The following is an 11826-nucleotide window of genomic DNA, read 5'->3' on the forward strand; positions in this document are numbered from 1 at the left end:
ACCGGCCCTCAGAAATCCCTCCAACACACCCCCTACTCGGAAATTTCTGACTTGGGTGCAACCCCCAAACTTTAGTATGCCAGGAAAGGGGTGGAGCTTACCCCAGGGCTTGGGCCCCCAAACAAGGATGCTGACCAGGGGAAGAGGAGGGAGGCTATGGAAGGGAAGGGTCCACATGGGGTGCGTGAGCAGGGCCTCTTTCAGTCTGGGTCCCCTCCTGGCAGCCTTTTACTGATGCATTGCTCCATTTTCTTACCAACTCCTACAAGGAGATCTCAGCCCTGCAGCCCTGGAGACGCCTGGATGTCCACTGAGAGCCCTCTAGCTGATCAGGCGTGCTCAAGGAAAGAAGTCATAGAGCAGAGAAGGCTTCACAGAAGGAAGAATGTGGAGGTGGGAGGACACACAGAGCTTCGAGTGTTCCCATCCCAGCCAGCCCCCAGGGCTCAGGCAAGCCCGGAGCACCTCACCCAGACGCAGTAGTATTGGCAGGAGACATGTCTGCCACCAAAAGGCTAGATCTGTGGATGCCACCACAAGAACACTCAAGGAAACTGGAATCAAGCAGCAAACAGGGACAGAGAATTTGTGCCGTGATGGGAAACGCAAGCTTTGCAGCCAGACAGAAATGGGGACGATGCTGTTGCTCGTCGTCGTCATTGTCATCTTCCAGCTGGGTGACCTTGGACAGGTGACGCCACCTCCTTGGAGCTTCGGTTTCTTCACCTGTCAAGTGGGATGCTAACAGGGGCTCATTGTGATCATGGGATGAGGTCACTATAGGAATCGGCTAGCTTGAGGCCTGGCACCGTCAGAGATGTTATCTTTCCATCATTATTGGCAGAGTCAGCCTGCAAGGAGCCTGCTGTCTTCCAGGGGAGGAGGGATGGACACTTAGATGAGGCAATTAGAGGATATGAAGCATACAGTTAACACTCCGTATCCATCTGCAGATCCAACCAGGGATTGAAGATACATTTTTAAAAATTGCATTTGCTTGGAGGTCTCTCTTTTGCATTGCTTTTTTGCTTTGGAGATAGGCTCTTGCTATGTAGTTGAGGAACTCAATCTTCTCCTGTCTCGGCCTCCCTAGTACTGGGGTTACATTTGCATGCCACCACACTTGGTTTAAAATTGCATCTGAAGGGCTGGCTCTATAACCCAGTCATAAGAATGCTGGCCTAGCCTGCTTGAAGCTCTGATTCCAATCCTCAGCACTAAAAAAGGAAAAAAAGAAAAAAGTTTGTGCCGAACATGTACAGACTCTTTTCTTGTCACTATTTCCTAAATGATATAGTATAACAACTACTTACATAGCATTTACACTGCATTAGGTATTACAGGTAATTTGCAAGTGACAAAGTAGTGGGAGGATGTCCCAGGCTATACGCAAAAGCTACGCTATTTTATATAAGGGGTTTGAGCACCTGCGGATTTTGGTGTCTGTGACCCTGGAGCCAATTCTCTGTGCATGCTGAGGGATGACAAGGTAACAGAATTCCAGGTACAACTGTCCAGAGGAGACCACGGAAGAGGAGACCACAGAAGAGGAGTGGGGTGGAGGGAAAAGGTGCAGGAACAGCATGCAGTACAAGCCCAGAAGTGAGGGTGTCAGAGAGCAGAAGACATGAATTGAGCATAAGGGACACATACACTAAGAGGGACTTGTGGGCTGCAGACACAGAGACAAGGTCGGAGCAGGTGACAGTGACTGGGAATGAAGAGCTCATGATATACAAAGACAAGCAGAAGCCAGTCCTACCTTAACTGGGCGTGAGAACCTGAGCAAGCCTGGTCAGATCCCAAACCACAGAATGCAGCACAGCATGTCACAGGCAGGATTAAGTGCTCCCTTGGTCAAACATGACCAGGTCCCACCCTTTACACGCCTACACTGAGATGTTGAAGCTCAGAGGAGTGGTGGAACAGCACCTCCTGCTTATGAGCAGTACCAGCCATGTAGCCTAAAAACCCTATCCCCAGACCAACGTGAGGGGCAATGGGAGGAAAAGGCAGAAATGTGTGACTTGGTTTCCCTTTCTGTGAAAGAAGTCAAGTTCCACAGCATCTCTGCCTCCCACCACCTCAGGGTGCATGAGAGGAGGCTGCATGAGATCATGTGCCTCTGCCATCTGAATGCCCCTTTGTTGGCCATGCGCTGGCACCAGCAGACAGTCAGGTGAGGGCCCGGCCCTTCCCAGGCTTGCAGCTCTGCTTGCTTTAGAATGAGACCCGCACACATGGTAAGAGCGAAGCCCAGCCTGCCAAGTACAGCTGACTCCATAGAAGAATGAGCAAACATCCTGTGTGATCACTGTAGAAAGATGAGGACATCTTATTATAAAAATTAAGAGCATTAAAATCACTTTTCTCAACATTCAGAAATATGGGAATGATATATAATTTATTAACAGAATGAAGAAGAAGATGAAGCAGTGTTTATAGCCTTTTATCTCTCAGCAACACTTTTCAGTTCATCACAGGGTCCTTCTTATGGTGCTATTTTGTTTTATTATTACTATTATCATATTTTTAATATTATATTATCATATTTTTTGAGATAGAGTCTTGCTATGAAGCCCCAGGCTGGCCTTGAACTTGCTTCAATCCTCCTATCTCAACCTCCCAAGTGCTGGCATTATAGGTGTGGGCCACCATGACGGACATGGTGTCATCTTAAATTGCTATCTATTTAGTGTTTCATTGTCATTCTTTTTAAGATCCAATCCCCTACTCTTCTATAATTCTTTTTCTCTATGCTAAACAACACTCTAATGAAAATCCTTGTAGAAAAAAAATCTTTTTATATTCTTATATACTTACAGTCAAAATTAAGGGATGTAATGGACCTTTTATATATTTTTGAGACAAGGTCTCACTATGTGGTTCAGGCTGGCCTTGAACTCATTATGTAGCCTCCAACTCATGCTGATCCTCTTGCCTCAGTTTCCCAAATGCTGGGATTATAGGTGTATGTCACCACATCCAGCTTAGTGGACTTTATAAGAATGCTGCTTTAATAAACGATTAAAAAAAATTTGGGTGTGGTGACACACATCTGTAACCACAAAATGTGGAAGGCTGAGGCAGAAGAATTATGAGTTTGAGGCCAGCCTGGGCTATCTACTAAATTCAAAGGCAGCTTGAACTACATAGTGAGATTCTGTCTCAAAACAAAACTAAACAAAATCAAATCCAAAATTTGGATATCTTATTTTATTTAATACAAATATCTGATAATGATATCGTGGTTATTTTTTAAGAATACTTTTCTTGGGACTGGGGAGATAGCTCAGTGGAATAAGTGCTTGCCTGGCAAGTGCAAGGCCCTGAGTTTGATCCCTGATACCACAAAAAAAAAAAAAAAAAAGAATACTTTTCTTGGGCCAGTCAAATAGCTCAGTGGATTAAAACGCCTGCAAGCAGGCACAGGGGCCAGGGCATTCCATCCATGGGCCTGCCATGCCAGCCTGGCCCTGCCCCAGGGCACGCTGAGACAGCAACTGAGACAGGGGTGCAGTGGCGCGTGCCTGAAATCCCAGCTCTTGGGAGGCTGTAAACAAGCAGATCACTATGAGTCTGATCTAGTAGTGAGACCTTGAACACCCTGTAGACCCTCCCCCCCCAAAAAAAGAATACTTTTCTTGTGGAGATGCAAATTGTACCATTTATGGATAAATAACATAATATCTGTGATCTGTTTCAAAATAATCTAGAGTACAGGAATTGGTGACAGTAGAGATAAAAATAGGAGTGAAAAATAATAATAATTATTAAAGCTGGATACTTTGAGATCCAATAAGTTATTCTATTTGTGTGTGTAGCTGGAACTTTCCATATTAAACATATCTAAGATACTATGACTACAATAATAACAAAAATATTCATTAAGCACCAAGGCACAGTGCCAGGCATGCAATTCTTTCAGCAGCCTCAAGAGGTAGAGTCATTAATCTCACATCTTTTTTATTTATTTCTTTATTTGAGACATGATCTCACTCTGTAGTGCAGGCAGGCCTTGAAGTCACTTATGCAGCTCAGGCTACGCTCAAACTCACTGTGATAACTGGGTGCTGGGATTACAGGTGTGCACCACCCACTGGCGAATATGATTTTTAAAAGCAAACACGTCTCTAGCATTTAGTCTAGTAAAGAATAGAATTTGAGCTTTTAAAAATTTAAATATTTAACTAAGTTAAGGCGTACAAATGCTGAATGATGTATCTATGGCCTCTGGAATGCCCTAAGAGAAGAAACACAAAGGAAATTTTGGAAGGGCAAAAGAAACTTCAAGGGAAAAAGATGGAGAATGATGATGAGAGTTGTGAGTCACATGAAAGGGGGAAGAGTGACAAAGCTGTGGCATTGGAAGAGTCAGCGAGCAACACTGAGGTAGAAGAACACACTGCAGGAAATGCAAGACACGACTGAGCACCACACGGCAAGGAACCAGGACAAGCATTTGACATATTGAGTACAAGCCACTGCTTTGAGGAGAAGGCTTCCCTCCACGCACGCACTGTGTATGGGCCACGCTCATTCTATGAAGAGCACTGCTTATCGAAAATCTTGCAGATAAGACATATGAGAACACAACTATGAAGACTAACTAAGAAGACTATTGTACATCATTATCATCATCATCGTGTGTGTGTGTGTGTGTGTGTGTGTGTGTGTGTGTGTTTTGCTGGAGATAGAACCCAGGGACTTGTGCATGCCCAGCAAGCACACTACTTCTTCTTCTTCTTTTTTTTGCAGAACTAGGGATTGAACTCAGGCCCTTGCACTTGCCAGAGAAGCGCTTATTCCACTGAGCCATCTCCCTGGCCCCAAAGCACACTACTTCTGAACTAACTTTCCAGCTCCAAAAACAGCTTTAACATCAATGGTGCCTAAGTTAAATTACCTCCTGGAAACAAGTCATGTTTACTTTTCTAATCCAAGTCCAGATTTGCCACTTGGTCTTACCACAAACTGAAATTCATGTATCCATTAATAAAATTATCGATGCTCAGTATGTAGCAGTGACTTGGGATGGTTGGGATCTAAAAAAATCCTCCCACAGCCTCATGGTATTGAAGGTTTTGTTGCCATCTGATGAGATTTGAGGGTCTGAATGAGTCATGAGGGATCTAACTTCATCTTGTGGACTAAGCCATTGAAGTGGATCACCAACAAGCTTACTGGGAAATAGCACCTAACTGGATGATGTGGGGTCCTTGGCGGGTAGCTCTGGAGGTAACCCTCCTGTTGGGTTCTTCTCTTCTCTCTGCTTTTTGGCTACTGTAATTTGAGCAGTTTCCTCCACCATACCCGTCCACAGGCCATTTTTGCTTTGAGACTTAACCTTCTGAAACTATGAGCCAAAATAAACTTCTCCTTTAAACTATGAGCATCAGGTATTTTGTCCCAGTGACAAAAAAAATGCTAACACACCCCCCCTAAATGATTCCTCTTCTTCTAGGTCATGCTTTCAGGTAGAAGGAAGATAAATAAATAAACTCTATAGCCTGTTGGGTGGTAATGAATGGTATTAGAGAAAAATAAGTCAGTAAATAGATGGAATGCCAAGAAAGTTTAGGGGTTTACAACTTTAAGTAGAGCCATCAGAGAAGGCCTCTCTGCAAATATGACTTTGAAATACAAACCTGGGTGCAGGGAGGGAGGAAGCCATGCAGAATTCTGTGGGGCAGTGTATTCTAGGTAGCAAGTGCAGAGGCCCTGAAGCAGAAGCACGCCGCATGTGTTCCAGGAACACCATTCTAGAAGCAGCTGGATCCAGTGCAGCTGGAAGGGGGCCAGGTAGGAATTTGTAATAATGATTAGAGCATCCGAAATGATGGTGACTTGGACCAGCATCTTAGTTACTTTCTTCATCACTGAGACAAAATACCTGACACCCACCACTCTATGGAGGAAAGGTTTATTTTGGCTGCCAGTGTGTACAGGTATCAGCCCCTACTTGGCTAGCTTCCATGCAGAGGGGATGGCAGAGGGTCCTGGCAGAGGAGAAACGGCGCATGGCATGACTGCGGGAAGTAGACTCTTCTGGCCCATGCCCCTAGTGGCCTACCTTCTCCAACCGGGCAGCTTCTCCTAGTGTCACATTTATTTGTTTATTTATTTATTTTTCATTTTATGTATTTGGTACAGGGTCTCACTTCACAGCTCGGACTCATAGTGATCCTCCTGTTTTTAGCCTCCCCAACCTGGGATTACAAGCATGTGCCACCATGCCAGACTCGGTCGCCAGCTCAGTGCGCCCTGGAGGTGGGGCCAGCATGGCATGCAGGATTGGGGATCGAACCCTGGTCCCTGAGCTTGCCAAAGCCAGCACTTAGTCCGCTGAGCTATCTTGCCAGCCCCTGGCTTCACATTTAGCTATAAACTCATCAGTGGACTGATCCGTTGATGTGGACTAACCTATGGAGTAGCATCACGGCCCCATGATCCAGTCACCTCCCCAAAGCCCCGGCTATGAGAGCATGTGGCTTTGGGGGGACATCTAGATATAAACCATAAGAACCAGGAAGGTGTTTCAGTAGATGTGGTAAGAAGTGGTAAGATTCTGGATAGATCTGGAAAAGATGACAGTGTAAATGTAGGAGAGAGCATGACAGAAAGGAGTCAAAAAGAATGGCAAGAATTTTGACCTGAACAACTAGCAGGATGCAGTTGCTAGGTGCTGAGATGAGGGTCACTTCAGAGGAGCAGTCTGAGTAGGAAGATCAAGTGTGAAGGTGGATCGAGGTCTGAGATGCCTGGCGGACGTCCAAGGCAGATACACATCCAGAGGTTCAGAGATGTTTGAGCTGGAAATGTGTGCAGCAGAGTCATCAGCACACAGTGACCTCTTTAAAGCACACAAACTAGACAATGGCTGTGGGATAAATACAGAAAAAAGGAAGAATTCTGAGGACTGCAGTTTACAACTCGCCAGTGTTTGGAGGTCGAGGCAATGAGGAGGAACCAGCCAATGAATGGCCGGCACAGTGAAGCATGTAAATCCGGACAAATGACTCGCAGAGGACATGTAACAGCCTGCACTTAAGTAGTGCTGTGTACCACACATTCCTTTTATTCTACCGAAACACATTGAAAACTCCTTATCCGTTTCACATCTCTGATGCCCATCAGTAATTCATAAGAAAAGGTGTTGGGAGAATCTGTTACTTACTTCCTGAATCTACGTTTATTTTTTATTTTTATTTTTTAAAACATCTCTTTTCTTTTTTTTTTTTAAATTTTATTTGTGTGTGTGTGTGGGGGGGGGGCAGCTCAGCCCACCAGGGGGCAGGGCTGGCTGGCATGTGGTGCTGGGGGATTGAACCGCGGTCCCTGTGCTTTGCTAAGCTTGTTCTAAGTAGGTGCTTTAGACCACTGAGCCATCTCACCAGCCCCTGAATCTACATTTAAACTAAAAAAACAAACAAACAAAAAGACAAAAACTTGAATTTGATTATTTAGTTTAATTACTTACCAGGAAGAATAAGGCTATCAGCTTGAGTATGACACTTATGAAAGTAGAACATTTGCCAATATCATTAAAGTCTTCTAGAATTACATCCATCGGATAGGATTCATCTAATAATTATTTAATAATATCTAATAATTATTTGGGAGAAAATAAAGAGACAGTGTTAGGAACAAGTAAAGAACAAAAGTGAAATGTGCTGAAAATATATTAGCTTAATTAAAGGGAAAGTTAAAGCAAAGTCCTGAAAGGAAATTACAATGATCATTGTTAGGAAGTTACTGCTAAAAGGTCAACTATACTGCTTGATTTAAGTCTTTTCTCCTGCTGGTCTTTGGGGGCAAAAAATGCTGCAAAAATTTCCTAAACATGGCAAGAAGGAAATTGGCTAAATAGAGTGGAAGATAAAAATGTTGATAAGAATGGTGGCATGTGGTGCCACACACCTGAGATCCCAGGACTTGGGAGGCTGAGTCAGGATGAAAGCTGTGAGTTCAAAATGAGCCTAAATTATATAGAAAGACCTTGTCTCGGGCTGGGGAGATGGTTCAGTGGAATAAGCACTTCCCTGGCAAGCGCAAAAGCCTGAGTTCAATCCCCAGTTCTGACAAAAATTTAAAAAAAAAGAAAAAAAGAAAAAGAAAAACCTTGTCTCAAAATAAAAAAATAAAGAAAAGACAAAGAAGCAAATTAAACCATTATATATAACCTATCCTTCTTGGGGGAAGGACTGATGGGAAACAAACTCAGGACCTTCCCACTGAGCTGTCTTTTTTATTTTTAAGACCCGGTCTTGCTAAATTGTTAAGTAATTCAGGCTGGGCTAGAATTTGCAATCTTCCTGCCTTAGAGTGCCAGAGTGCTGGAATTATAAGAATGTGCCACCACACGTGGCTAAAATATCTTAACTTTAAAAAATAAAAATGCAAAAGACAAATAATTTCAATACCTATACTTAAAAAGTTAATGGGATAACAATAGGTGATTTTAATTTTCTTAATGCTTTAAAATGGTGGCTGAGGCAGAAGAATCCCTGAGTTCAAGGCCAGCATGGGTTATACTGTTGCATTCAAGGTCACCTTGAACTATATATTGAGACCCTGTCTCAAAAAACCCCAAAATCCACAAACAAACAAACAAACAAGGGGCCATGGAGATGGCTCAGTAGAATAAGCTCTTCCCTAGCAAGCGCAAGGGTCTGAGTTCAATCCTGGTTCTGGAAAAAAAAAAAAATCAAATGTTTCCAGAGTTTCTATGATTAATATTTTTGTAAGAAAACAAAAGGTTGGGAGTTGCTGAAAGACTGGTAGATGTCAAAGCCCAGTGAATGAAATCGAAGCAATTTCATCAAGCATTCTATTCAGAAGCTAAGGGCTACCGGGTATATCTCTATAAGGCACATGAAGGACTTTGGTTTGATTTGTTATAAAATCAATACGGAGAAAAGTAGTTTTAATAGACCTGGTTAAAAGCCAATATAATAAAATATTAACATAACATTGATATATTATTAAATTGGCAAAAAAAAGCTTAAAATTTAAGAGCAAATACTTGAAAGGATATGGCTATACATAGTCTTATGTGCTAAATTGTTATTTATATTTATCTATATTAGGTAGTGCTATGTTTTAGCACAACTCTAGTTATTTGTGGCTTTTCTTGGAGAAGGGGATCTTGCTCCGCAGTCCAGTTTGGCTTGAGCTCACCATCTAGCCTCCGGCTGTCCTTGAATACACAATTTTCTTGCTCACCCTCCCACATGCTGGGAATTCAGGTATGCCCACCATATCTGGCTGCACAACACTTTTTGAATGCAATTTAGCAACACATGAAGTATCATAAAATGTACATACTGAAAATAATATAGGCATTGTGGAAGTTCATCAGCTCCTTAGAAAACTAGCATGTGACAACCCTATGAATCCCAAGAATTGCACTCCAGGCAATTATTCCAGATAAATACTTATTTTCACACAAAATCTGCACATTTGCTCAAGTTTGTGCATAGCAGCTCCAAATGAGACAACCTAGTGTCCTTCAAGGGAAGAGTGGCAAAGCCTACCATAGATATGTAGCAATAAAAAGGAACTACTGATATGTGCGACAATTTGCGTAATCTCCAAGAAATTATGCCGAGATCCTAAGAAGTCATGTATGTGATTCCACTGCCAGAACACTTTTGACAGAACAGATTGGCAGTGGCAGGGGCAGGCAGGGCTGAGGGCGTCTGGACCTAAAAGGCCAACCATAGGAATCTTTGTGGTGATCAAAATGTCTAGATTGTAAAAATGTCGATGTGCTGGTTGTGATGTGTATAGTTTTACATGTTACTATTTCAGGAACGTCCAAAACTTGAGATCTCTCTACATTATATCTTAAGAATGATAGGTACAGGGTCCGGGATGTAGCTGAGGGGTACAGCACCTGCCTGGCAAGTGCTATTTCTACTGCCAAAAAAGTTATATGTGCAATGATCTCAAAATAAATTTATTTTTTTAGAAAAATGTAAGTCTTTTTTTTTTTTTCGCGGTACCGGGGATTGAACTCAGGATCTTGCACTTGCTTATTCTACCGAGATATCATCCCGGCCCCTTAAATTTTCTTTTGGTTAACTACCCACCCCAAGTCTGGAAATCTGTCCTAGGGATATAAAGAAAAAGAAGAAAAAAAAAGTTGAATATGCTAGATGTTCACTGCAGTATTGTTTATTATTTACAACAGGGAAAAGAAATGGTCTAAGGGTCAAAACAGGGAAACGGGTAATCGTGACCCAGTCGAGGATTAGTCAGTTGATGCAGCAATAAAGAAATGTTCTTTGAAAGAGGAGAACCCAAAATTGTGGCACAATATGAAGCGGGCTGGGTATATTACAAAACTTTTAATAGTAGTTCTCTACAAAATTCTAGAGAAATGGTTTCCTTCCCCGCAAACTCGTACGTAAGGTTTCTACGTGGTTTTTACATGCCTTGGGAATGGCAGGGGAAAACATCAAAGGACAACTGCAAACATCAGGGCCCAATAAAAAGTTCTTTCAGTTTGTCCTTCCAGTAGTAGCGCACAATTTCCCCTTCCAGGTTTTGACCAAAGATGCACACAGGGGCCCCCAAAGAGTCGAGCCCAGAGTGGGTGGGATTAGGCACCGGCCGCCCCTACTGCCCCACTCCAAAACCTCATCCAGAGAAGAGGAATGAGGGTCAGGCTGCTGCCCCGAGGCAATGACCACTCCAAGGTCACGAGCCTTGAGGGCTCAGGCTGGGCCTGGGCTCTCCAGCTGATTCGGGTCGCGTTCTCGGCCCCACGCCATTCGCCCCATCCAGACCCACGACCCCACAAGCTTCCTGAGGCTCGGCGGCGGCGACTCCCACATTGTAGGGTGGTGACTGCCAAGGTCCCGCCCCAAGCTCACTTCCATTGCACCTTATGCAGGATCAAATACCCGCACACATCTCACCTTTTTTTCGCCCTCTCAACCCAGCTTTTCCCGACTCCGGGAAGAACCGGGAAGAGAAGGCGAGGGGCAGCGAGGCGCCGCCTGATAAATACCATGGCCCGGTCCCGCCCTAAAACGTCACTTCCGCCCGGCGGCAACATGGCGGCGCCCACTGCTTGCCACGCAGACTTCCGCCCGGCGCCGAGACTGAAGGCTGCTGGGGAGTCGCGTCGGCCGTGAAGTGACGCGCGGTGTGGCGCTGCGGCCCGTTTGCATCTCAACCTCGATCCTGGCTGAGAGGCTTGAAGAGAGGGTGGGTGGCAAGAGAAGGGCTCTAGTCGGGGTGATCTGGGAGCCTTGCCACGTGAGAGGGGTGGGGCTGAAGCGCGGCGGGAGCGACGCGCTGCCGGGGAGGGGGCGATAGCCACGTGGGTGGGGTTCCGCTGGGAGCTGGAGTGTCGGTCCCTTGGAGTGACTTGGTTGTCTGTCTTTTCCCAGGCGACATGTCAGAAGGAAATGCGGCTGGCGAGTCCAGCACTCCAGGAGGGCCACGGCCCCTCCTGACTGGATCCCGGGGACTCATCGGGCGGCGACCCTCAGCCCCTCTCCCTCCGGGCCGCCTTCCCTCCATGCGTTCCAGGGACCTCACCCTCGGGGGAGTCAAGAAGGTACCTGACAGCGCATCAACTACCTCGAATTCCAGACCCCTCCGATTCAGCTCCCGTACTTTCAGGCTTAGGTGTGCCACTTAACTTTGTCCCCAGATTTACACCACCCCCCTCAGATGCCAGGGACCCTAGCCTACTTTCAAGTCTAGATACTGGGCTACTGGGCACAAACTGTTCAGGTGGTTCAGAGATAGTTGAAGGGCAGCGATTCTAATTAGCTCAAGACTTTTACCCGGGCTGGCCTTGACTTACTT

The 11826-nt window shown here is 44.8% G+C and overlaps 1 protein-coding gene across 3 annotated transcripts in view; it reads left to right on the forward strand.

Annotated features, from left to right (window-relative positions):
• Nucleotides 1-11062: 11062 nt before the first annotated feature.
• The window catches only part of Polr3d (RNA polymerase III subunit D), a 6103-nt gene continuing 5339 nt past the window's right edge, over nucleotides 11063-11826 (forward strand). The window contains exons 1-2 of one of the 3 annotated variants that reach the window (XM_023714711.1): nucleotides 11063-11204; nucleotides 11403-11572. In XM_023714711.1, the coding sequence (XP_023570479.1) occupies nucleotides 11408-11572 (165 nt within the window). In that variant the 5' untranslated portion in view covers nucleotides 11063-11204; nucleotides 11403-11407. Of the gene's footprint in view, nucleotides 11218-11402; nucleotides 11573-11826 lie in introns of all 3 variants that reach the window. The other 2 variants (XM_023714710.1, XM_004630648.2) reach the window with 2 other exon arrangements.

The sequence above is a fragment of the Octodon degus genome, unplaced genomic scaffold (genome assembly GCF_000260255.1).
Source record: "Octodon degus isolate 3935 unplaced genomic scaffold, OctDeg1.0 scaffold00036, whole genome shotgun sequence".
Lineage (NCBI taxonomy): Eukaryota > Metazoa > Chordata > Mammalia > Rodentia > Octodontidae > Octodon > Octodon degus.